This window comes from Colossoma macropomum, unplaced genomic scaffold (assembly GCF_904425465.1).
Source record: "Colossoma macropomum unplaced genomic scaffold, Colossoma_macropomum, whole genome shotgun sequence".
NCBI lineage: Eukaryota > Metazoa > Chordata > Actinopteri > Characiformes > Serrasalmidae > Colossoma > Colossoma macropomum.
The window spans coordinates 31237569-31263986 of NW_023494799.1; the positions used below are offsets into that span (position 1 = coordinate 31237569).

At 37.6% G+C, this 26418-nt stretch overlaps 3 protein-coding genes across 5 annotated transcripts in view; 1 reads left to right on the forward strand and 2 right to left on the reverse strand.

Moving 5' to 3' along the window:
- Nucleotides 1-209: 209 nt before the first annotated feature.
- Nucleotides 210-4626, forward strand: tk1 (thymidine kinase 1, soluble). The gene is made up of 7 exons (XM_036586109.1): nucleotides 210-365; nucleotides 593-624; nucleotides 1660-1773; nucleotides 1856-1949; nucleotides 2059-2148; nucleotides 3552-3671; nucleotides 4106-4626. The coding sequence occupies exons 1-7, from the start codon at nucleotides 300-302 to the stop codon at nucleotides 4283-4285; spliced, it is 696 nt and encodes a 231-aa protein (XP_036442002.1). The 5' UTR covers nucleotides 210-299; the 3' UTR covers nucleotides 4286-4626.
- A 94-nt stretch (nucleotides 4627-4720) lies between these two features.
- On the reverse strand, nucleotides 4721-17288 carry syngr2b (synaptogyrin 2b). The gene is made up of 4 exons (XM_036586108.1): nucleotides 17061-17288; nucleotides 10334-10571; nucleotides 9427-9563; nucleotides 4721-7009 (listed from the first exon to the last, which is right to left on the reverse strand). The coding sequence occupies exons 1-4, from the start codon at nucleotides 17166-17168 to the stop codon at nucleotides 6755-6757; spliced, it is 738 nt and encodes a 245-aa protein (XP_036442001.1). The 5' UTR covers nucleotides 17169-17288; the 3' UTR covers nucleotides 4721-6754.
- A 1896-nt stretch (nucleotides 17289-19184) lies between these two features.
- si:dkey-93h22.7 (contactin-4) overlaps nucleotides 19185-26418 on the reverse strand; it is a 30185-nt gene continuing 22951 nt past the window's right edge. For all 3 annotated transcript variants that reach the window (XM_036586503.1, XM_036586502.1, XM_036586501.1), the window contains 6 exons: nucleotides 24995-25288; nucleotides 24518-24619; nucleotides 22718-22745; nucleotides 20819-20891; nucleotides 20301-20366; nucleotides 19185-20066 (listed from right to left, as the gene is read on the reverse strand). In XM_036586503.1, coding sequence (XP_036442396.1) covers nucleotides 19962-20066; nucleotides 20301-20366; nucleotides 20819-20891; nucleotides 22718-22745; nucleotides 24518-24619; nucleotides 24995-25288 — 668 coding nt within the window. In that variant the 3' untranslated portion in view covers nucleotides 19185-19961. The remainder of the gene's footprint in view (nucleotides 20067-20300; nucleotides 20367-20818; nucleotides 20892-22717; nucleotides 22746-24517; nucleotides 24620-24994; nucleotides 25289-26418) is intronic.

The following is a 26418-nucleotide window of genomic DNA, read 5'->3' on the forward strand; positions in this document are numbered from 1 at the left end:
AATAAGCATGCAAATTGTTCTATATAGAGCTCATGGTTCTAAATAGAACCATTGCCTTTACTAAAAAAACAACCTTGAAGAACCATCTTTTTTACGTGTGTTGAGAAATCAAACTTTATACACAATTTTCAGTTTTCGTTTAAAGATAAAGCCGTTTCTTCCGGGAAGTGACGTGTCGTTGGGTTGGCGGGACATTTAGAACAGCCCACCAGAGCCTGCAGACGACACAGACAGCGGGTCTTGCTTCTTGTGCGTTTTCAGTCTTTCTGTTTTATTTTAAACGGCGTCTGAGTAGTAAGATGGATTGTTTAAACGTACCCAAGATTTTGCCCAACTCTCCCAGAAAGGCGAGGGGTCAAATCCAGGTAAAAGCTTTATTTACTGTTATCTGTATATGGAGAGGACTGAGTTAACTGAAATAGCCCGCCAGCAGCTTCAAATGAAAACATTTTTTTCCTATCTTCCACATATGATATTTTTTAGACAGCGTTTGTGTCCTTTTTTGTTCTGAGAGGATATATTTGTGCTTTTTTTGTGGCTTGTATTTTGGAGAAGCTAATGTTAATGAACTTCCTTTGTGTTGCTGTTACAGGTTATTTTTGGACCAATGTTCTCAGGGAAAAGGTGAGTTTTCCCTTTGGTTATAAACTGTTATGTTTTGCAGGCTTTGTTGACTTGTAAAATTTGATTTTGAAAAGTGATTTACTTTTTTTTTTTTTCGTGCTGAAGAACAGCTGAGGAAGGACGCACAAAGCAACAGCTGCTCCCAAAAACGCGCGCAAACGTCACTCACGTCAACAGATTAGCCTGAGTTTATGAAAGTCCTCCCGCTTAACGTGCATGAAATAGAGACTCAAGGAGAAGTTAAAAAGCTGCTAAAAATAATTTGAGTAGGAATTTAAAAACTGTCAGGACCAAAAACTCCTATAGTACAAAATTCCCTACAGAACTGCAGTAGGATTTAAGTATGTTTAGCATCTGTCTGCTGGTGTCTGCATAGGAACTGAGGTTGGTTTTGAATGAAGTTATAAGAGCTCCAAAGTAAGAAATGTGAGCATCAGCAAAGCAGTCCAGATGCTGTCATCAGTGGAACAGATTGAGGGAAATGTGAATGACATATATGCAAGTGAGGGGAAAAATTGATTTATTTCTTTACACATATGCTTGAGTAAAAGGAAATTTGATATTTGAAAATACTTAAATTGTGAATCTATCAATTTTACATAAGCACATGTAACATGGTTACTTCTAGGGATGCACAAAAATACTGTAATCATATCAGTATTGGCAGATAGTTGCTTTAAAGAAATTGTCTGCATCAGACAGATGTTTAGATTTGACTTGCTTCAATTTTGCTAAATTTGGGATCCTACAAAAGTAAATGTTATTACTTGTCTGTAATGCTAATCCAGGTAGGTGTAGTATCAATGTGTACATTTTATAAATGTGTACATATTCAACAGATATGCATATGAATATCTAATCTCAATATGTGCGCACCCCTAGTTACAAACCACCTTTGATCCTAAGCATATAATTACCGTAAATAGTAGTAGATGTGTCGAAAAAGCATATGATGTAAAATTCAAACTTTAAACACACGTTTCAGTTTTTGTTTAATCAACTAATACATATCTCTTTTTGCAAAACTTTTAACAGCACCGAATTGATGCGGAGAGTGAGGCGCTTCCAGATTGCCCAGTACAGCTGTTTGGTGATTAAGTATGCCAAGGACGTTCGCTACTCCAATAAAGGACTGGCCACGCATGACAAGTAAGGCAGTTCCAGCTGTTTGTATACACATAAATGTGCATGTATGAAAATAGGTGGTGCTTAATGACTCTTTGTTCTACAGGTATATAATGGAAGCTGTGTCTGCCAGCTGTCTCAGAGAGGTGCAGTGTTTGGCCCTCGAAGCGACTGTTATTGGCATCGACGAAGGACAGTTTGTAAGTATGGATTTTTCCCTACCTGTGGGAAAATCAACTAAGATTGAATGCTTGGGAGAATTTTTCGAAGGGACTCTCACTAACTCACTCACTCACTCTCTCAATGCAGTTCCCAGACATTGTTGAATTCTGTGAGGAAATGGCCAACAGGGGCAAAACGGTCATCGTTGCAGCGCTTGACGGCACATTCCAGAGAAAGGTGAGGGTTTCCCTTGATTCCACCTTTCACAGTCGCTCAGTGTGTTTGATTTAGCTCTGAGATAATGCGAGATATTATTGTTGCACTTGCACCACATTGGTGTCAACCCCGATTCTGGCACTTAAATACAGTATCAGCAGTAGAGAATACCAGTATTCTAGTAGATGAAGTAAGCAACATATGACAGTGGTGTGGGACTATTCCACACTTGGAACAAACAATAGTAAAAATTCTCATTATAAAATCTGTAACATGGGTATTTCAGTTGGTGTTACAACCAGCAAAGATTTCAGTATGTCAGATTTAATTCAGCATTTAAAGATAAACCATGCCAAAAAGCACAGCGTCGTTTTGTAGCTCTGAGTAGAGTTGAAACAGCCTGTGAGCTGCCTGGAAAATGAGTTAGGCCAGTCGGAAGCAATCAAACATCCGTGTGTAGTGTGCTTGACGACAGTTAACCACAACCACAGCTAACTGATAATCTGGCACCCTGTGTTCAGCGTTCAAGCCTCATCCCAGGAAAAATTAATATGCTAGTATTCTTGGCCAAAATAATAGACCTTACACTTTAATGCAATGCTTTACTGACAATAATTGCAGGTTCATCAATTTAGATGTTTTCCAGATCATTTAGCTCTAGCTCTGAAACCCTTTAAAATTAAAGTTTTCTAACCAGTACATGCCATCCATTCAAGCGTAGTCTGTGTTACTTATGATTCACATTTTTTTTTTTTTTCCAAAATTTTCCAAAAAGAAACTAAAATAAACAGAAAAGTTGTTGACTCAAATACTAATAGAGGCCCATATGTACAGTTGTATGCAAAGGTTTGGACAAATGATGTGTTGTTGATTTTCTAAATGAAAAGAAGTCAACACATTCTGTACAGAGAACATGCTTATGCACAATTACTGTCTATTTTATAAATTTAACATATTGTGGCCCGTAAAATAGTTCTGGCACATTTTATACTTTGTTTTATTTCTTTTTTTTTTTCCCCAAAATGTTAAACTCAGCAAATAAATAGAGATTGTGCACTAAAATTTGTTTTGTAGAGAAAAGCCATATTTAAGTTTGTTTCCTGATTTAATAACCCCTCTAATTAAATCAACAAAACATAATTTGAGGGTGTTCAAACTTTTGCCTGTGACCTTATAGATAAAAAAAAAAAAAAATTGCCTGGAAACATTTACTGTATTCTATAAAGACAAAATAATTATTTTACTCTTCTTTTTCATCTCATGGTTGTCTCTATCCTTATTCAGCAACTTTTTTTTTTTTAAAAAAACTCATGTCTTCAAAAGGTTTTTCAAAAAAGGACATGAGGCTCTGCATTTAGCGTGTTAAATTGTATGGGTACCCTGATGTTATTAGTGACACAGTTTTCCATGTTTTTGCGCCTTAGCCGTTTGGCAGCATTCTGAGCCTGGTGCCTTTGGCCGAGAGTGTGGTGAAGCTGAATGCTGTCTGCATGGAGTGCTTTAAAGAGGCGTCCTACACCAAGAGACTTGGAGCAGAGAAAGAGGTGAGAAAGGAACAGAATGAAACGAGTGGTCAGAGTGTAATGTGTTCCTAAAACACAACATGGTGGAATGCTGGGCCAGAACAATTTGTCACAGTTCATTCAGTACTTTGAGATCCAGTAGTCTACTGCACAGAAATAACTGAATCCAAGCAGAGCTTACAGTGTATATTTGCATGAAAAATTCATCATTTTTTTTTCATGTAATATTAGTACCAGTTTTGTTTCTAACAGTGTAGTGGCCTACATGTAAGGATAGTGTATATTTATATATAATTAGGTTGTCAGTTAAAAGCAAATAATACATATTAGTGAATATTGTTACACCTTGTGTCTGACAGAAAAAAAGTAAAGTGACATTTGCCTTTAAATCCCTACTATATCCCTTGTTTTATTAGCTGTCAAAGCCTTTCATTTTCTTTATGTGTCTGATTCAGGTTGAAGTGATCGGAGGTGCTGATAAATACCACGCAGTGTGCAGAGCGTGTTACGGAGGTCTGATGTCTAATAAGGAGAATAACGCCCCTCAGAGGGATGAGACACCTCCTCACGCCATGACAGGGAAGCAGTTGGACCATAATGCACCACGAAAGCTCTTTGCCACACTTCATCTATAAACACATACAGCATACAAGAACAGAATAGACTGATAAAGTTACTGTTTAAAAAAACTTGACGCATTCGATTGATAGCAGCCACAACGCATCTGTCTACAGTAGCTGCTGCTACATTTACTGATCGTAGCAGGAAAATCTTTTTTTAGTTTTGTTTATGTATTTTATGTATTTGGCTATGTGGGGGTTTTTTTTATTTTATTTTTTATTTCTTTCAATCAGTGCCTGCAGTTAAACTGCACTGCACCAGCAAATAACACTGCCAATGAACTATGTTGGTGTTTTAATCATTTTATTATCTATTTTAATAAATATAAACTAATCTAATTAAATTGTGATTTCTGAGTGATGGGCTAATGTCACACAAGTGAAAATGATGCTTGTGTTGGTCACTATGCTTTCTGCAATAGTCTGCTCCAGAAAAAGGCAAGTCAAGGATACTTTGTCAAAAGAAATTTATTTTCTTCTTCCCTGTCACAATACATAATTTTATTCTTGTGCAGCCATTTGGCCTGTTTATGCAGTTCATATGCTAACAAGTGCAATTCCGCATTGTAAGAAACATTTAATAGGGATGCACTGATATGGGAATTGTGGACTGATGCTGATATCTGATATTTTTCATGTACTACAAATATTGATACATAGTTTTAAGATGTATAAATTGGGACTAGATCTACCTGAATTAGCATTACAGAGAAATGTAATATTTATTGTAAATGTAGTAAATGAATAAAATGCAGACATTTGCGTTGCCCAAACATTGTGTCTGAGAGTACAATAAATAATTTATCAAATATCAGTTTGAAATGTCAACATCCGTCCAATGCCAAAAGATTTTGAGAGCAAATATCTGCAGAGACTGTTATTCCGATATACTGCATCCCTAATTTTAAACCAGTGTTTTGTTACAGTACAAAATCTAATGAAAAAAATGTATAGCAATTATTAACGCACAGATCCCAGAAAGAAATTCATCAAAGAGTGCAATGTCATCTCGATTAGCCACACATTCAACTGACTTTATGGAGAAACAGCTATGTTGTAGGTCCAAATTCTTAAAGGCAGTATAGTGGTTTTACTTCCGTATCTATGATCAGGCTAAAATCCCAGCCAAAAGAAAAAAAAAATCAGAATAAAGAGCCAAAATACAAAACATGTACAGTTGTATGCTAAAGTTTAGACACCCTGGACAATGATTTAAGTGAAAATAGTTTAACACATGCTCTACAGAGAACATCCTTCAGCACATTTTAATGTACAATTAATGTTTATTTGCTGAACTGAACATATTGAGGGAAAAAAAATAAAGCATAAAATAGGGATTTTTTTACATTTGCAGAAAAATGCCATATTTACATCTGTTCTCTCTGGAGGATATGATCATTTTTTCCACTTAGAAAATGTCATTTGACAAGGGTCTTCAAACATTTGCATGTATATCTACTTTATTTAATGACTGATATTTCTTAGAACTTGAAAAAGATTGAAGTCCTGCCGGCCTGTAATATTCTACAGCACAGCAGAGTTAACCTGAGCTCAGTGTACTAATACATTGGCAAGTGAAGGCCTGAGATGTGCGAAACATCAACACCGCAAGGTTGTTGTACAATATGTTTTGAGGTCATGTGTGGATGTTATATCCTGGGGAACTGCAAAACATAATGTGAACAAACCAGGTCTATATCAAAGGTGGTTCTGTCTTAGCTAAAAACACCACAGTGGGGATTTCCCATCTGAAATCATATGATTCGTTTTCATTTTGGCAATACCGGACAAAAACTATGGCTATTTCAAGTCACACCTTAATGAAATATGGCTTTATTTCCAGTAGTGTAGGCCACTGCTTTATTTTACCATCGAGAACAGCATCTGAACGTAAAGCTACTGAGGATCTACTGTTTTGTTCTGCAACACTTAACACTCTTTAAATCGCTTGATTGACTCCATGACTGACACAGTCGACTGACTTTCTATCATAAAACAAAAAAGAGGGCTGAGCAGTCTTTCGCTGGTTGGCACAGAAAACTGAAAGGGGGCCATTTAACTCTATGGGCTGTAATTTTCAGGGTCAAGGCACAACATACAGAAGTTATACAGTGTGAAAATGGGACACTGTTGAAACAAAGGTCAACAAAAACATGTCAGAACAGTGAGAACTTAGAGCAGATAGCCTGCTCTGACATCATCAGTTTCACAATGACTCAAGTTATATATAGACACCATTTGTGCAATGGGTGCTCTTTATCCCTAGGCTAGACAAAACATTAAAAAACAAAAACATTCAACAGCTGTGAAACAGTAAGGCTGTCTTTATCAGACAAATACAAAGAATAATTCCAACCAATCAACATCAAGGAGTGCCGGGCCAGTCCATGCACAGGAGCTCTCATTGGCTGCTCTTTCAGGCCCCTCCCATGCTCTGTGTCATGTGATCAGGCCAGTGAATCGTCCCTTTTTCCTTCATTTCTGTCAGTAGGCCGGAGGCTGGTAGTCACTGCCCCCCATTGGCTCCTGCTTGGGCATAAAGGAGGGTTGCTGGTAGATGTCTGAACGGCTAGGCGGGAAGGAGGGGTAATTAGATGTGGGGTATGAGGAGTTGTGATCCGGTGGGACATATGATGTTGGGTATTCGGAAGTGTGATCTGGAGGGGATTCGGCATAGTTCTGAGTGAGCTCTCCCACACCCTGGCGGAACTTCATCAGCGCAAAATACGTCAGTGCGCCCTGTCAAACAAAATAATCAACCATTTACTCACAAATGTCTTCGTTAAAACGACAGTTTGGCAGTTACGTTATCACAAGCAGATCTACTGCTAAATTAAAGGAATTCCATGGACCTGAAATCTCAGCATAATTAAATCATTAGGATATAAATAAAGTCATTCAGAGTGACTCAGGGACACGGGAAGGAGTTTTAAATTGGGGTTGCTGAAATTTTAAGCAGTATTTACATGATGTGAATGGTGATTTGCCTTTTCTTCATTTGAATTTTTTTGATAATTGCATCAAACAGAACACAAAATGACATGAATAAAGACACACATAGCTGACATGTCAAACCACCGATGCACACCCTGATTTCTCTGCCATTTCGCCTTCTAGACCAACTTTACGTGAACGAGTTCAAACGAGTCCAATCAGACTGTTCATGTATGGTACACTAACAATTGTGTCACGTCTGCAGTCACACGCTTGAACGCACACCAAGCAGGAGATGTAACGGTTGATTAACAGAAACCAAATGTACTCAAAGCGCAGGACATCGTTACCTTTTTTAAGTTTAAAAACAATATTAGGCTGCTTAGGGGCTCAGAAATGGCTTACAGCTCTGCACACACTTTCCCTCTTTGCACCTCAAACTGTGTGTGTTTCAGTGATTCGCCAGGAAGCTTATCTGTAACCCTTTCATGCAATAGCTTTCTGTGAGGGAGCTTTCAGTAACATTAAACTCTTTAGTCTGGTTCCCATCGGCAAGTTTCTCTAGAATTAAATTTTTCACATCAAACCACCCTAAATGACTGTTTTCATCTAAACCATTTATTTATGCAGAAAAAAAAGATTTCCCCTTTCATGTTCCTGCTGTTGATCAGATAAGTTCTGTAAAGATAAGCTATTTTTATTTAACTTTTTCACAAGCACTTTTCAGTTAGCAAAGATTCCTCCGAGGCTTTCTTATTATGAGGGGACAAAACATTTCATACCAAATAAGCCCTGACCCACCTTCTCCACTCCACTCTTTTCCCTGAACCTAACAATACAGAACGTGGAAAATGTACATGTTGTACTTTTTCAGTGGTCAGTAACTATTAAAAGCGCACAAATTCCAGATAGAGGCCTTAATGTGTCTCTTTCAGTAGAGTTACACCTGAAGCAATCTGAACTAGTCCCAGTTGGTAGAGTTTCACAATGACATCAGTATCTGTGCAAACCACATGCAAAGGACAAGGCAATAAATCACAACATCTTCAAGGAGGTGGTTTGATGTGTGGGAGGAAAATCTGTCCATGTGACCAAGCAATATGGTCAACACAGAAGCTGAGGCCATTAACTGTAGTCAAATATAAGCTGTAAATTGCCAACAACATAGCTGGAAACATAGCTGAACCATATTGACAAAACACCACTATATTATGCACCATGTAGCCCATATGATTTAATTACCACTTATAGCAGTGTAACAAAACACTTTGTATGTTAAGTTACCAAATACTATGTTAAAAGCGTAATTCTGACACAATAACCCAAGTTACTGTAATTCTTCATATACCACATACTACAATATCACAGCACTATTTTGCTGTTTTTTTACTGTTAGAGCTAGGAGTTAGAAGGAGCTTCCAACTGGAATGCCCTGCTGCCTTGTGTGATGCCATATTGATAGTGATTAACAAATGCTCCATTATGGGGACCTTTCTGGAATAATGGAAAGCTGTGTCTTTAACAAAATTCCACTGATTTCTCCAAATGTCTGCATAATTCAATCACTAAGATATAAATAAAAGTCATTCAGAGTTTGATGTGAAATACCATTCTAGGGAAACGTACCGAGTCTGAATAGTAGTAGTCTGGTGGAAACCAAACATCTGAAGCAGAAAACTGTTACATTTTCCTTCAGTAAATCCATTCATGCCAGATATGTATCTGCATGACATTATAAGACAACAAAGTGCACATATTTCTTTCATATTTACTGCAGTTTTACCATCATCAACTTTACATCTAAAACACGTTTAAGTTCACTAGTCGCTTTGAATAGCAAATAAAACGTCCATATTTGCATTTGATGTCCCAACCCTTGCTTCCTTTCACCACCACTGTAAAGAAAAAGAGTCTCAGTTTCTTTTTGTTTACACCTCAATAATGCAGTTATGCAGCGGTCATAGAATTCCCCTTTAAAACTGATGATTTTTCCAAGTAAAAGTGGAAGTGAAGGGGAAGGCCTAAATGTTCTTGGTAAGAATTCAGTCTACACCACAGAATACCCAGCCAGCACAGCCATGTTTCCTAGTAATTTTACAAGCTTGTGTTTTTTCAGTAAACAAGCCCAAAATAGTGCTGGCGTGAGTGACCTCATCAAAATAACTCTCACATTCATGTGTTTCTAACAGTTCCAGCCCTACTGACAGAGAAAAAGCTCTTACCCAGGTGGCGATAGAGAAGAAAGAGAAGGCAATGATGGCATGTACAGCGTCAGTAGCAATGCCTGTTGTGTCAACTGTGTTTGCCCACTGATTAGCCAAGAGGCAAAAACACACAAACCACAGAAACGTCCAGGCTCCTGTTCAAACCCAGACAGAGAGAGAGAGAAAAGTTGGCTTTTAATCTAAATTAGGATATACAAATTCATCTCGTCATGGCTGTACTAACAACCATGCAAATGACCACATCTGCACATTTTAATGCACAATTACTGTTTATTTGCTGAATTTTAACATATCATAAATATCATAAATCATAAAATGTGGCCTATGCAAAGGTTATGGCACATTTTTATATCTTTTATTTTTTCCAGTACATTAAACTCAGCAAATAAGTAGAAAGCATGCACTAAAATGACTATAGAGAATGTGTTACAGTACTTTGTACAGGGGTCTTTAGACTTCATCTATATGCCTAGGCTTAGTCCAAACATTAAATATTACAGTAGCAAGCAAAAGTGTTTGAACCAGCTATATTAGCAATATTTCTATTCTAAATTCTGACACTTTCACCAGCTAGACTGCTCAGACTAAGCCATGCAGGAGGCTTTCTCACACTTTATCCAAGATTAGGACTGGCTGGTTTACACCAAAAGGGCCAGAACTGTCAGTTGTAGGTGTTTTCAGTCTTTGGATTTAGAGGCTTATGCTTTACTTTGGCAAGCCAGCGGTTTCAAATCTTCAGCTCGTCACTGACTTCCTCAAAATCATGTGATTGTTCAGTCATTCAACTATAGTGCCGGTAAACTCCTGTGTGAGGTCTTTCATGGTCTATTGTACCTTTACTCAAACTGGACTCACATTTTATCTTTTTATGATGTGACTCTGCGACATGTCCTTTTATATTTACCTGAAAACACCAGGTCAGCTGTCACCACACGCTTTCTCTCCTGGGCGTTACTCATCATGGGGAGATAAATGTCAGCCATAAGGAAGGCCACACAGGCGAGGAAAGCAATGATTCCGATGCCCACTCCGTAGTGGCATGCCCCGTCGTTCTTGTTGAACACGCACACCACCTGAAAATGGTCTGGGGGATTTACGTACCCTTCCGCTGTTATGGTGGCAAAAACCACAATGGCAAACACCTAGAATGTCCAGGCATGGGATTCAGAAGAGAAAAGAGGGAAGTGAAAGTTAAGAATCAAGCTCAATAACAATCACTCTAGACTAACTTGTTAAGTTCTAATAGGCAACCAAAATGGAGCTGCTTGGTTTGGGATAAAACAATTGATACAGATTTTTTTTAGAACTACTATTGTAATTATACACCAACTGGCACTTCATTAAGTACACATACTTGGATCTACACTCTTGATCCATTCTGTCAGGTCCATGTACCATCAAGGTGCACTTTGTAGTTCTACAATTACAGACTGTAGTCCATCTGTCTCTCTGCATACTTTGTTAGCCCCTTTTCACCCTGTTCTTCAGTGGTCAGGACCCCCACAAGACCTCCAATGAGCAGGTATTATTTGGGTAGTGGATCATTCTCAGCACTGCAGTGACACTGACATGGTGGTGGTGTGTTAGTGTGTGTTGCGCTGATACAAGCGGATTAGACACAGCAGCGCTGCTGGAGTTTTTAAACACTGTGTCTAGTCACTGTCCACTCTATTAGACACTCCTACCTTGTTGGTCCACCTTGTAGATGTAAAGTCAGAGACAGTAGCTACACAGTGTGTGCTGGTCATCTTCTTGTTCTCCATCAGTGGTCACAGGATGCTGGCCACAGGATGCTTTTGGCTGGATATATTTGGTTGGTGGACTATTAAGTCCAGCAGTGACATAGAGAAACTCCACTGCTGTGTCTGATCCACTCATACCAGCACAACACACACTAACACACCACCACAACATCAACGTCACTGCAGTGCTGAGAATGAAGTGGCTGGTCAGTATATAGGTGCATTAGGGCTGAACAACTGAATTACTGATATTCTGATTACAGCTGGACAATATGGACACCATATCATTTTGCAGTGTACCTTCTAGAACACTGATGGCAACGCAGAACTGAACTCTGTAATGTAGGTAAATTCCACTGTAAGATGTAAACAAAGTCATTCAAAGCGGTTTGAGTCAGGATCGTTCACAGTGGCGGTGAGAGGGTTCTAGCCTCTAAAATGCCTCTAAAAGCTACATCACAGAAAACTGTTACATGAAAATGGTTATTAATATGTTAAAATGTTGCCTGAAAACAATTTGCTATAGTTTCAGCCTGAAATGTTTTTAGATACATTCATGGAGGACATTCATCAACATTACATATCATATGTACTTAGATTCACTGGTCATTTCAGATAAAGTAGATACATTTCCACTCATTGTGACCACTGGGTCCCATCATCAACACTTTTATTTAGGTCAGAGTCATTTAGTGTCTCATTTCACATCAAACCAATATAATTTACCTGTTTTCATTGATTTGAACATCTGGTGAAATTCGGTATACTGGGTTACTTTTAGGCCAGAATGATTTGTTTGTTGGATCATGTGAATGCCTTTATTTGCCTAAACACAAGAACATCAGTGACTGCTCAGGATAGCACACTGTAAAAAATTAAGCAATTGGCTGGAGCCTCATAAGTATACTGTGGCCTGTCAAGATCATGAAATTTCAGTTGACGCTTAATTGTCATAGAAATAACTGTGAATAGCCATTTTCCAGCTCACTGAATGCAGCTATTAAAGTACAAGCCTACAGTGGCCAATTTGGCTCATTAGCTATCTTGCTTCCTACCAAGGGTGGTGCCATACCTCCAAAAGTCATGGAAAAAAAAGCATGACTGGCTGGGTAACAAAATGCAACTAGGCCACTGAGTCACAAACCTAATCAAGCAACTGAAACTGCCTTTCATTTCATGCTAAAAACATGATGCTGAAAACCTACTCTTCATTTGGTTCAGTTGGTTTCACACTGCAACAGCAAAAAAGGAACAAATTACACACAGCATTTTCATTTACTGGTCATAAATTTTACAGGTATGCAATCACTCTGTTACTGTCACATTTACTACCATGAACATATATAAACAGAAAATGTAAATAAAGATGCTTAATGTCTATTTGCATCACAAAACAATAATAATACAAAACAGCAATAATGATAATGTTTAATTGAAATCTGCTTCTTTTAGATTGGTTTACTGATTTTAATTTGATTTTAATTCATGTCCCTGATGCTTGACCATAAATATGTTCTGCAATCCATGTGCCAACATTTAAAGTGTATCTTTGCTATTATTTTTATTGCTCATCTGCTGTTACTATCAGCAGTTTGTGCTGCAGGAATACTGTGACAGTCTGTAAAGAGTAAAATGCTAAAACAAGCAAATTATGTGGACAGTACAGCACTGATATGCATTGAGCAAAGCAACCTCTAGTGTTGAATTCTTTTGTTTGGTGTGCACCATTGTAAAAATGCATTCTCCTGAGCAGCGAACTCAAGCAGGGGTCACAGGTCCACGGTTCAGTTGCTTGGTGTTGACCTAAATATAGGTGGAGTGTTCACATGTCAAAATAAATTAAACTATGGAAAAATCTCAATTGGTCCGCACCAAACAGGGTAGATGTGACAGCGACCTTAGTATAGTAACGCAGCAGTAAGACATTCGAACTGACATTAATCAATTCAAACTGTGAACCAGTGTGTTAATTTATGTATCTCAGCAGACACACATTTACCAAACCAGTGAGCTTAATGAGTGAACGAGTCCGACTCTGTCTCTGTTCGTGTCCACTGGTCAGCGCTCTGTGCACTTTTAATTTCTTTGATGATGTCAGCGTCCTGAACTCAATCAGAAAGTGGTGGATCATTGCCCCAGTACTTTGAAAACTGGTGGGTCAAATCGAACTGCTCACATCCATACTCACACCAACGTCTACAGTTACACGGATTTATGGCTACGTTTACAGAGCAGGTAGAAGTGTCCCAAATCTGATTTACTTACCAAATCCGATTTTGTTGTTTGTCTGTTCACAACATCTTTTAAATGTGATCTGTATGTGACATCAGTCTGAACAGACCAGCTCCTAAACTGACCCGCATGCGCAAAAGAACAATGCTCATCCAGAGGTAAACAATCACAACTGGCAACGAACGCCAGTGGCTCCCGGAGGGTTCAGCTTCATCTTCATCTTCGCCAACATCAAAGGGGACATCATGAAGCTTCACCGACTGACTGCTGGGCTAATCATCCACAATTTGTTCGAGCTCACCATAAAAAGGGTGCGGTCATTTCTTTGGTTCATGTGCTCGGATTCTTTAAACTTTGCTTTCAGACTTTTAGCTGTTCTTTGACGCTACAGCCTCGTTTCCCTATAACCTTGTTCGGCCAGTTCTTTCTAAATCTCTTCGAACAGGCAGGTGTTTTTAAAAAGTTTCTTCTAATTTTTTGGTACAGAAATATCAGCCTAAATGTTTATTAGGTCTCAGTAGTGTGAAAGTATAACGAATGTCAAGTTGGATTGACGTAAAAGTCGCATGAATTCTGATCTGGCTGTTCAGACTGAGTCGCATTGCTGCATATCGGATACGGATCGGATTTCAGTTCCACATATGAAAGCGTCTCAAATCAGAATTCAAAATGTCTTTAATTTTTGCTCTTCACACTGCCACATAGATAACACATCTGTGTCACATACGGAGAAAAAGATCAAATTTGGGCCACTTTTACCTGCTGTGTGTACAAAGACCAAGTCGAAAGATAAGCAAAGGTACACAAATACAAGCAATTCAGCCAGCATAAATACCAAAAATGTTGAATTAGCTACGTGGCTAACAAATACACTAACATTACTCAGCACGGCCCTCTGAACAAGTAAAAGCACCTAGTTAGTTTGTTGTCATAAGACCCATAATATCTCAATGAATGCACTTACTGCTTTCTTTTATTCCAATTTAATTGCCTCAACCCAACAAACCCATTTAACATCTCTTTGTTGCAGAAACCTAACAACTGTGGACAATTATTATAGTCCTAAATAACTGTGATAATTTCAAATAATTAAATTAGGCAATATTATAATAACTGTGACAGCCCTATGCACATTTCTTGGGAAGGCTGATGTCATGTTAACTATAAGGGGCCAATTTATTGCATATGTAATGGTGATGTGATTATAGAAGGATGATAGTCTTTTAAGTCTGCAGAAACATACATTTACGTTTGGCATATCATTTTGTACCCAGTACTTGTTTATTTATTTATTTGTTTTTTAAGCCAAGCCTACAAAGAACTGCTGAGAGCCAACACCTTCTGGGAAGCCAGATAATTAGACAAACAAATTCAGAGAGAAATGAAAGTACGCAGGAGAGAGTTTATATTAGACAGAAAGGAGAGTGAGAGGCAGCGAGGAAGACTGATCAAGTGATCAACACGTTTCTTTCTCAGAACATTACCAAGATTTTCCACTGATCTATAATCAACTTCCTGAATGCAGTATGCTGATTTTTACCGCTACAATGAGAAACCGCCAAAGACTTAGTACCCACACCACCCACACTGTAGTAACTACGGCTGCTAAGCGTTGTGGACTTTTAGCAGCCATGGCCACAACTCGTCTCACGTTACCTCCCAGCTGCTGTGTTTATACTTTCAGCGCCTAGTTGGACAGGAGAGGGGTGGCACAGGGCACACTCTGTCCTTGCCCGAGTATTTACATGCTATTGCATTATCCCTAGCACAGCAGCTCACATTATTTGTCTGACTGACCTAATTTGTTATCTGAGAGACCCACAGAGGCAGCGCGAATGTGAAGAGACATGTTGGTAGTGTGCACAAGCTTATGAGGATTAGAAATCAAGTCTCAAGGAGAGAGCAGTGACACAAAGGTCATAAAGTTTACAATGTCATCCAAAGGTGACACATAAGGCCTTGACCCTGATCATTATGAATGACACTGTATGCTTTGTTGTTGAAGGCAAAGTCACAATCAATTCACATGCCCTGCCAGGCACATGAGTGTCAAACCTATAATCAGGTTGTTACGGAAAGTCCCTTTAAAAGAGGAACAGATTCTTTGCACATCAGTCACAACAGGATTTCAGAAGCAGTACAAGTGGCCTGTACATGTTTTCTCTCTGTGGATTTGGCTACAACCAAAAGCACAATAAGGCAAGCAGAGGCATAGCCAAGGGGTGGCCAGAAAAGGCCAGTTCCACCCTGGAAAGACCCCAATTAAGGAAAGTGAGACAGTCAGTCATCATTAATAAAACATCAATTATGTCTTGTATGTCTGAATATCACCCATCAGAGCAGTTACCAATCAGTTACGAGAATCTGATGAAGCTGCATTTTATAATTAGCAAATCTTGCTGTGACAGCAAAGCAGCAAATGATGTACAAGATAATTTTTTTTTAAAGTTGAATACATGCGTGTGTTGTAGGTTACCTTATACAGTGCTGTCTGACTAGCTTTCTAATCATTACACTGAAGTATAACCAGTAGTTATACACTAAATGAATAACTTCTATGGCTTGTCTATAACTGTTATTGTTGGACACTGAAAAAAGTGATGCATTTCATTTTCTTGACTTAAATATATAATTTTCTCATTAATGACTAAAATGCTGTTGCGATCTAATGAAAATGAGTATCTCCAAAATGACAATTTCACAGGAGAAGGTATCATTCCTTTTAATGTGTGTAAAGAGATTTTATTTCAAGCGATTTTGGAGCATCTCTATTGGTCTGTTAATTGTGACATTTTCACAAATTGTATCAATATATGTCAAAAAATGAAAAACAACAAAATACTTTTTTTTCCTTCATTAACACAGTTCTGTCTTTCAGTTTACTCTGGCAACAGCTGCACTGATGTCATATTTTATTCACGTGTAAAATGATGGACAGATGCAGCTATGTACAGACAAAAATCAACACATCAATATACATAACATTTTAATATGTATTTACTTTCTTAGCAGTGTGTCATCACAATAAAATCTCTGGGTTTTTACCCGGCAATCCCAGGCCAGACAAAATAAAACCAAATAAAACCGCTATATCCTCATTTTAAAGAGCAGTTCTTGATCACGGTTCCTCTTCAGTGGAACTGTGAGTCACTGAACAAAGGGGTTCAGGACACAGATGATCATATGCTAACTTGGACCGCTCTGGATCGCTCCATGTGACTCTGGGTGACGTAAGTTATGTATGTCCCAGAGCTTCTCCCCTTTCCAATGCTGGTGCTTTGCACAACAAACTTTTAGCTGTCCAGCTTGGCATTTTAGCTAAAACTCGTTTTCTAACTTCTCCTATCACATCTAACTTGACATTACAGAGTACAGACACTAAAGGGCCTTTATATGACATCTGTTTGGGGCTAACGTTACCGTTAGTTGCACTTGCACTCGAGTTTAATGAGCTCTACTTATCAAAACAGCAATAAGGTGCTGAAGAAGCTGTGGAAAAACACACAACCACCCCTAATATACGAAGAGAAGTAACTCAGGTATTCAATTTGTGAGTTTTAAACAGAATACAAGGAGGAAACATACACTAGCAAACAATTTCTTTCCACACCACGAGTCTTCGTTTAGCTCGCTAAAATGTCAACCGTCGTCACTCACCCAGCTCAGTATCCGTAGCACAGTTTGTGGCTGCTTGATAAACTTCATGAAGTCGAAGCTGCCGCCGGCTAAAGCGGCGCCGTACACGCTGGTTTCGCTGGACTCCATCTTATTTCACACGGCCAACTCACAGGACTTCCCCGGGTAAACAGAGCAGCTGAAGCTCCTGACAGAAGAACCGCCGCCTCTGGGTGATCTCGCTGCACTCAGCCAGCGATGTCCGACTCGCGAACGAGTCATTCTTTTGAACCGGTTCATTTCAACAATACATCGTCCGAGCCGATTCATTCCGAACCGAATCGAGCACAGCTTTATCAATACTATCTTATGTTCGTGTTAAAGACTGAAGACCTCTAAATGACCCCAGAAACGAGGAAAAAAACTTTAAAAAGAGTGACAATCTTGAGCAATAACATATCACTATATATAGTACCGCATTATAACTTTAAATACATTGACATCGCTCTCATCGCATCTGTGCAGACTGCAGCTCGCTTCCGCTTTCTGTTGTGTTTATACTTTGTGCGATGCGATAATTGTAAATGGAGGATAAATTGAATGAGTTTAAAAATGACTCACTGAATCGTACGTTTGATTCTTTGAAACGTACAGTTCAAAAGAGTCGGTTTGCTAAACTGAATCGAACTTCTACATTGGCCGTTTCCTGTAACTGCGGGAAGGTGGAACCTTCCATCACGGAGACGGACGTCAATAACGTAACTAAACGCGTATCGTGAGGAGAAAGACATGCAAGTCACAAACCTAATCAATCACAAGTTTTTGATCAGGAATTAATTGATTTTATTGTTTTGCATGCGAAGAAGCTCAAGAAACTCGCCCGTGATTTCCTCCCTAACTCGCTCCCTTCGTTTTTACCTACATCCTCCACTCATTTACCCCCCGGCCAAAAAAATAAAGATGTACAGTAGAAATCAGGCCGTTTCAGACCTTTTTACCCGCCCTCAGCCTAGTCATATTATTTTGTATCTTAGAGTATAAAAAGGAAATAATACCTATGGAGTATATATATATATATACACTCTTAAAAAGGGGTAGAGTATGAGTTTAGAACCATTTCATGCATTTCAAAAGATGGTTCTTCAGATTGTTGGAGAATATGTTGTATATGATTCTATATAGCACCAAAAAGGGTTCTTCTGTTGTTATACACTCTTTAAAAAGATGGTTATTTAGTAAAGAAAATGGTTCTATTTAGAACCATGAACACACACATATATATATATATATATATATATATATATATATATATATATATATATATATATATATAATACATAAATACTACATACTTGCAGAGCTCCCTCTAATGGTTTGGGGCCTTTAAGCAAATGCTTATATCACAGAGTTTGATGTCTGCTACTTTTATTCACTAACAGAATCAGGCAGGCTACAGTTCAGTTTTTAAAGATTGCTCAAATTTTATTAAAGTCAAACTCAAATAAAAATTGACCTATTTTCCCATGTTAGTTGTGTCTCTTTTGTGTCACAAGCATGTTTAATCATAGCATTTAAAAACTAAACTCTTGTATTTCAGTGATCTTTGATTGAAGTGAACACCTCCCGATTTTTGATTACATCATCGTGCACCAGCAGGTGCAGAAAAATAATATAAACCAATAATATCTTTAATGTCCCTCTCCCACCATCCCCGCCCATCATCAAGAGATAATGCTCACATACATCGGAGACCCTCCGTGATGCCATGATTCACTCAGAAATACGTCATGTTATGGAAAGAAAATGCATTTCCAATTCACATTAACATCAGCCCATAACACAAATATCATAAACAAAAAAGTGTGATTCGGTTGTGAATCAGCTCGACTAGTTTATTGAGAAGATCCAATTTAAGAATGGAGAGAGGCATTGCTAATTCATTAGGTCTACAGAATTTCTGGTGAGAGCATCACAGAATCTAACTGATTGTCTAGTCTTTATTTATAAAAAAACAACAAAAAAACAAGAAATGCAATGTTCTTTACATATATGATTTAGCTCCTCACGTTCACCTTGAAGAGCCAACTTAAAGAGCTGAATTATTTTTTAATACATCACCAGCACTCACACAAACATAATGGAAAATATCCAGTTTTATTACAGGAAAATTTAAAATACAACTTATTTTACAAATATTTTACAAAATGTTTCTTTGAACTTGAACAATCTGACCATTTTCTTTGAACATACACTAGCATTCAAAGTTTGAAATTACTGTTTTCAATAACATTAAACTGATTTGGTTGCGGATAAATGTATAAAACGATTTTCATGTGCTCGTCCTGCACAGCTTCAGATGTTAGAAACAACAACAACAAGAAAATGTGAATAAAAATGAAGAAATATTAGACACGTCCAGAATGATGAACAGAGCTGTTGATGATTATAAAACGACTAAAAAAGTTATTACGTTATATTAAGAATCAAGTTATATTAAAATTGATATTCAGAATTTAGCATATTTCAACAGTGGGGATGGAATATTAGGGCAGATAACTTTATAAAAAATGTATTAAAATAGATCATTACAGTATACTGTTTGTTGTTTAATTTTTTTTTTTTTGTGAAAAGAATTCCTGAACTATTGAATAAAACATAGTTTGGAATATTTGAATCTGCATAATATGTTGTAAGTTGTTATCCGCACTGCAATATGTTTATGCATTTAAATTACCAGAAATTGTAAATATGGCATCTACACTAGTGTAGATGGCTGGTTGACCTACATCCTCTACAGCACAGCAACAGTAAAAAAGCAGAACAGCTGAGTAATGGAACCAAGGCTATGGCCTTTGGTAAGCATTCGTTAATTTCACTAGGCCACATCTTTGCAGCGCTACAAAAAGCTTGGTATATTTAGAGGTGAGAATAACTTTCTCAATCCTATTCAGTCTCTTGAGTACCAGCGCCTTCAAGGGTTTCTTCATCCAGAAGATTCTTTTCTTCATCACTTTCCTCATCTGGTATGCTGCTTTCTTCGTCTTCACCCTGTAAAACAAACCAACATTATGACAACCTCAGATAATATTCATTGCTCACTATTAGTGTACAATTGCTTGTAGAATTAAATTTGCAGACACAAGGGGAGTGTGAGAACTTGTAGAGTTTGAACAATACTTTTGTTCTTGAGTTGTGCGGATGGGCTGGAATCTTTTGAATGTTTTAGGAATGCTGATGCTGTTTCACCAGGAAACAGAGAGGTCTTTGTGTGAAGCACAGTACCTCATCAGAGTCTTCTATCCTGGAGGCTTCTACAACGTCCATGTCTTCTTCATACACAGCTACACTCTGCACAAGAGCAAATGCTGAGCATATACATTTTTTTAAAAGGATAATTTAATAATTTAACAAAAAAATCCAGTTTACATAATTTCCCCTGTAAACCAAATGCAATTGATCAGCCAAGACATGTTTGGTGTCTGAAGCTTGCTTCTTTACCTTTGCACTGAAGCTAAAAGGCTAATAGCTAACAAGCTCCATGACGAATGTATGCTATATAGTGTCAGAAACCTCATAAGCATATCTATTTGAGATAACTTACCAACTCGACATGGTTTTGAGGTAAGTGTGGTGATTTAGGCATGCAGTTTGCATTATGATAATTAGTGGGTATAAGCTTCCATTACTTGTTAGCGACATTAGCCTCATAGCTCCAGCGCAAAACTGAAGACAGAAAATGTCTTGGCTGATCAACCTCATTTAGTGTGAGGGGAAAATTGGACTGGAAAATGGATCCTCACCAGTTCATCATCTTCATCCTCGCTTAAAAGGCCATCATCTATGCTACTCATCTCTGTGAATTCTTCTTTAACACTAAAAACAAAGAAAAAATATATAGAGATTTTGAAAGGGCACGAGAAAGAAGAGGAGTCAAGGCTTAACAGGAGATCCTCCATCAAGTGTCAACAGACAGTACAGTTACAGGAGTAGAAGACATGAAAATCATATAAACAGGATTAAAAATCAAGGCACACTGTTGACACCGAGAAAATATCTACAAGGGATCCAGTGACCAACATCAAAATTCTGTTAGAAGGTGAGGGGGGACAACCAGGGCTTGATAAAACCACCATCTCTCCTTTCCATCCCCCTTGGATTAATGTGATGTGACTTAATTGGGCTAGTTTGAAAATGCTGTTGCAGTAAAAAAAAAAAAAGTTTCAGCTTCTAGGGGATTTTAAGCAAACTTGGGCTGGAGATTTTTACTGGACATGGCAAGCCTGTCTGCTGTGGAGAATCCTAAAACTTTGTCAATTCTTTAAATAGAAAAACAGGCACAATAACCAATATTAACAGTAAGAGATGTTTGAACTAAGTAAACATTGAAAATTGGAGCTTATTGTCTTTGGGCATGACCTTAAAGGTTCCAGAACTGAAAACTGTATTTACATTGGCATAGTTGAATAAGGAGAGCTCGGTACACAGAGCTGACATACAGTGAACGTCAAACACTGCTGTCTCCTCCTTCAAATGCAAGTCCTGCATTTGCAAAAGAGGACAGTAAAACAGGCCAATTCCAAAATCCTAAGCTGTTACGTAACATTCTTGATTATTATTTACACCCCCAAAATTTACACACGACAACAGAGCAACAACAAGAAAATGCCAGACTGCATGCAGAAATGTACTGTTCAAGGCTGTGTAGGGGATGACTTTTATACCCTTTCCAAGGAACCTACAACTAACTTTCTGAAGGCCCAACCGAGGTCAACGGGCATGGTTGACGTTTTTAGTTAGTTGCCAACTTAAAACTGTGTTTGTTATGTCTTGATAATGATGTAAATAACTTGAGATCTTGAGAAAACAACATTTGTTTTGCTATGATAATGATATCACAAGATCTCAAGAAACCAAATGAATGTACCTTGTTATCGTGGAACAATGAAATCTTTGAAAAACCAGGTGTATCTATAGCCATTTAGGGCTTCCAGAGAACCATATAACTGTCACAATATCAGGTTCAGCTCAGCTTTTTCAATAAATCCCAGACTAATCTGAATGTAGTTTTGTTGCAGTCAACCTGTTAAGCATTTCCCAGCCCATCTTGTTTGCCTGATTGTATTCTGTTCATTTCTGGCTAATTCCAGTCTATCTGTCACAACTGCCAACTGAAAAGCTTGCTTAGTTTGCTCTTCTTCAGAATTTGACCAAACAGACTGCAAGTCAAATATTATCTCATAGAAGTTATGAGTTAGTGTGAGTCATATGAACCAGTGCTAATACAGTTATTGCAAAAAATGTGCTGTTATCATTAGCAGAACTAACTGTTATTTAATTCTATGCAATTCCATATATTCCACTACTTAACTGTATTAATTACTGTGTTCCTTCAGTTACATTTGTGTAAAAACAATTCAGAATCATATTAAAGTAACTGAATCAAACTGAATCACAGGGAAATCTGAGTTTGTGCATTGAACAACTCCTTAAAAATCATAATTGAACCATCTTGTTGCAAGATCAGATAATCACACCCCTTTTGATTAGTATGGACAATGTTAGAATAATTAGTACATTAGTACATTGTGATCTCGAATATCCAGGTCGGGTTATAGCAGACCAGTAATCACCACTGATCTGCATTAAACTGAAGCCACAAACTGTGATAATAATGACCACTTTAAAGAAACTTCACTTACACTCTGTATATTCTGGCTTTCTTCTTTCCTGGCAAAACAAATAAGACATGAGAGCATCAGAACCATAAAGCCTTCACTGTGGCTTATTACAGAAAAAAAAAAAAAAAAAAATCTTACATACAAATGGATTATTCTACCAGGATCAAACTTGAAAACATATGTACATAGACATTTTTTGCATTTTCCAATTTATGTGACCAAATTCTCAGTACTGCAACAAGGTTTAACGATGAATTTGTAAGTGTTGTTTTTTTTCTCTAGCTTTTCACATTTTTTCACAATGTGTAAATTGTTGTTGAAAATGTATATATTTTGCAATTTGATCTCAGTACCACAACACATTGACAGCCATTGAGTTTTTCTTTTTGTTTGGGCAACAGAATATTTTGTTGTTTTGGTTCACATCCTTACAGTTTACAAGGCATATCTTAAAGTTCAGAGACTCAAGCGATTTATCAGAGAGATTTATCTGCTGTAAATGATTTGTTGGAGCACAGTATGGGAAAACTTGTATAATACATCTCAAAATCCGGATTATCAATTAATACATTACAAATTCGCTTATCGGATGTGAATAACCCCCAGACGCCGTCACTCTATGAAGATCATTACATACCCTAATTGTGACTTAGGTCCACTAAGTGCCCTGGGGTCATTTATGCATACGTATTGGGACTGCCCTGATGTCATCAGTTTCTGGAAGCAAGTACCTTTAACCTTAAGTGACATACTTGAAGTTAGGATCCCTCTTTCACCTGACTTTGTTCCTACTTAACGATGACATTCTTTGGCTTGGCAGCAGTGGGCCAGTCCTTGAAATGGTCCTGATGGAGGGGTCCATAGCCCGAATGCACGCAGCTGGCCTTACAACTCTTCGGGTGCAGGAGGCGACATACAATTTAGTTAAAGAGACAGTGCAGCGTGATCGACCGTAATTTATTGGTGGTTTTGTTTTCGTGAGGGGAGATCCAGGCTGGGAGTGTGTATGGGTCGCCACTGGGAGGGTGAGGAGGGGGATATAAGGGTCTATCAACTGTTCATTTTCTAACTACAGAAAATGACTACATGAGCTTGTTCTATATATAACCCTGTGTTATGGAGGGGTGGGGGGTTAAAATTGGTCACAAAAAAAGAGACTCAACAGTCAGAAGTAATGCAAACACATTTTTTTAAATATTGGTAATGAGAAATACATAAGTGCAGGGCCAGTCTTTGCACTAGGCAAAGGAGCCTAAAGCCCCCATGAGCCAAGGGCCCCATTAAAAATACTAATCGAATATGCTGTACAGGTTGATGTTAAACAATGTATTCGTAAATATATATACATTATAAAAATAGCTGCTGTTAGCAGCTGTAGTGATTGTTTTCAGTCATTCCAATGCAGAGTATGGTTATAATGGACAAGACAATTAAGTAAAATCTACATTATGGAGAGGAATGCTACGCAGGCTTAGCATAACGCTAGTGTAAATGTTAGTATGATAGCACAAGTGTTGGGGTAATTACACAAAATAGTACTCCATTACAATCTATTACGTCTGCATACTACGGGAGCCCCATTCCTGTCTTTTGCCTAGGGGCCCAAGAATCAAATCACCCCTGAATATGTGGACACACTGTGGTAAAAATAATTAGGGTAGAAAGTGCCAATAACCTTTAAAATTAAAAAAAGAACTCCTTAAACTTTTGCTGTACAGCATTTTGTGGCAGTTTTGTGATAATGACCCATATGAATTAAAATGAATCTTCTGACTGTAATGTCATAAACAACAAAATGCTACGTATCAATGATATACTCACGTAACACCACTCCATAGAGACAACAAGCAGTCACAGCAACGATCAGCAGGAAGAAACTGGTGAAAACCAAGATCGTCACTGAGAGTGGAAGTCTGTTCATCACTAAAGCAGGAAAACAGAGTGATTAACACTATAAATTATATTAACACTATAAAACTATATCTATCTATCTATCTATCTATATATATATATATATATGTATGTGTATCAAATTATTGTCTATGGAAATCACAAATCTAAAACTTGACCCTTAAACCAAACAGCTAAATGGATCACTAATGGCCCGACGTGCTTGGTAATGGTCTAATAATACAGGTCAATCCTGGACAATTGCATTACCAATGGTGAATCCCAATTGAGAATTCTTTTTAAATTTAGGCTTGGACTTAATTTGGGCCTCAAAAGTGTAGTGTAATAGTCTACTTTGATTGATTGTGTCCATAGGGGTTAAATTATATGAATGAGCACCCACTTTACCCTCTTTATTGATCAGCCACTTTTGACTGAGCACTCTCGTAGTGTTGTCGAATGCATTTGCTGCCTCACAGTGGTAGAGTCCAGCAGTCTCTGGGACCAAAATGACTTGAAAGACTGCATTATTTGTCTGGTGCAGAAATAAGTCTTGTTTTTCCAGCCTGGTGTTGTTGAGGAACCAGGAGTATTCTGGAAACGTCCCCCTCTGCACACTGCACCGCAGCCACACAGCCCACACTTCAGAAATGTTCACCACAGTTCTGTTCACCTTCATTGTCACAGCGCCCCCAACTGACTCTGCATGGGTCACACAATGAACACTGATCATCATTACTCCACCATGATAGATAGGAAATACGTAGTTTCCTTCATAGAGGAAGCGTAAATCTCTCTCTGACTCAGATTGACTACAAGTCTTTAGAAAATCAGTCAGTGTACTATGAAATTTCCAAATTTCCAAATTTTTAAACTACAATCTAAAAACACAAATAAAATTATATTTTTATACATTTATAATACATACACACAGGCACACACACACAAACACACACACACACACACACACACATATATATATATATATATATATATATATATATATATATATATATATATATATTATGATTTTTTGTGTGTACAACCTTCAAAGCTGTATTTGCTAGTCATGTAATGTCTCAAAATTAACAAAAAAGTTTCACTACAAAGACAGCATTTTTTTCAAAAATTGTGTTATTTATCAAAGTACAAAATGTACAAATATTATATTTTAAAATGAAATTAAGATCTCTACCAATTTAGTCTTAATAATTCCACTTAATTAATTATTATTATAACAATAATCATAACAATTTTAACAAAGCAATAGCATTCAATATTTCAATATACTACAAATAATTATTGCACATGACTGAACAGATCAGATGTGAATGTAACTCTGCCGATCTGCAAAACTCACATACAAACTCGCCTCAGCAAGATGACTACAAATATTTGTTAATTCTAGCTTATGTTCACTATAGCTAGCATGTGATGCTAATGCTAGCCAGTCATTAAAACAATAAACAAATGAACAATTTTGTATATTTATGATGAAAATCGAAGTAAATAATGTTTTTGCTGCAACATGGTAAAGGGGGGCTTTTGTCCTGTATCTGGGGGTAATTCTTACCCAGAAGGTCTAACTTTTTCATTTTCATTTAAAAAAAAACAAACTTTTTGTCCTCTCAAAATCAAATGTACTGCTCTCTCCACAATTCCCCTCCCATGATCGTATATCAACAACTTTTAATTTAACCTAGTTAGTTAGTTAGCAAAGATCAATTTTAATCCAGTTGCAAAAAAATCAATTGACCCCAAAATATTTAATCTCAGGAATGTGGTCAGTAGGATGACATTTAAAAATGAACTATAAGGGAAATGTTTGTGAA

Bases quoted from the DNA above. Each gene is read 5' to 3' on its own strand.
- tk1 (XM_036586109.1), top strand. From the start codon at position 300: ATGGATTGTTTAAACGTACCCAAGATTTTGCCCAACTCTCCCAGAAAG. The intron at 1,774-1,855 runs GTAAGGCAGTTC...TTTGTTCTACAG, and splicing joins GGACTGGCCACGCATGACAA to GTATATAATGGAAGCTGTGT. The intron at 3,672-4,105 runs GTGAGAAAGGAA...TGTCTGATTCAG, and splicing joins GACTTGGAGCAGAGAAAGAG to GTTGAAGTGATCGGAGGTGC.
- syngr2b (XM_036586108.1), bottom strand. From the start codon at position 17,168: ATGGAGTCCAGCGAAACCAGCGTGTACGGCGCCGCTTTAGCCGGCGGC. The intron at 10,572-17,060 runs GTGAGTGACGAC...TGGACATTCTAG, and splicing joins TGCTACGGATACTGAGCTGG to GTGTTTGCCATTGTGGTTTT. The intron at 7,010-9,426 runs GTAAGAGCTTTT...TTTGTTTGACAG, and splicing joins TCTTCTCTATCGCCACCTGG to GGCGCACTGACGTATTTTGC.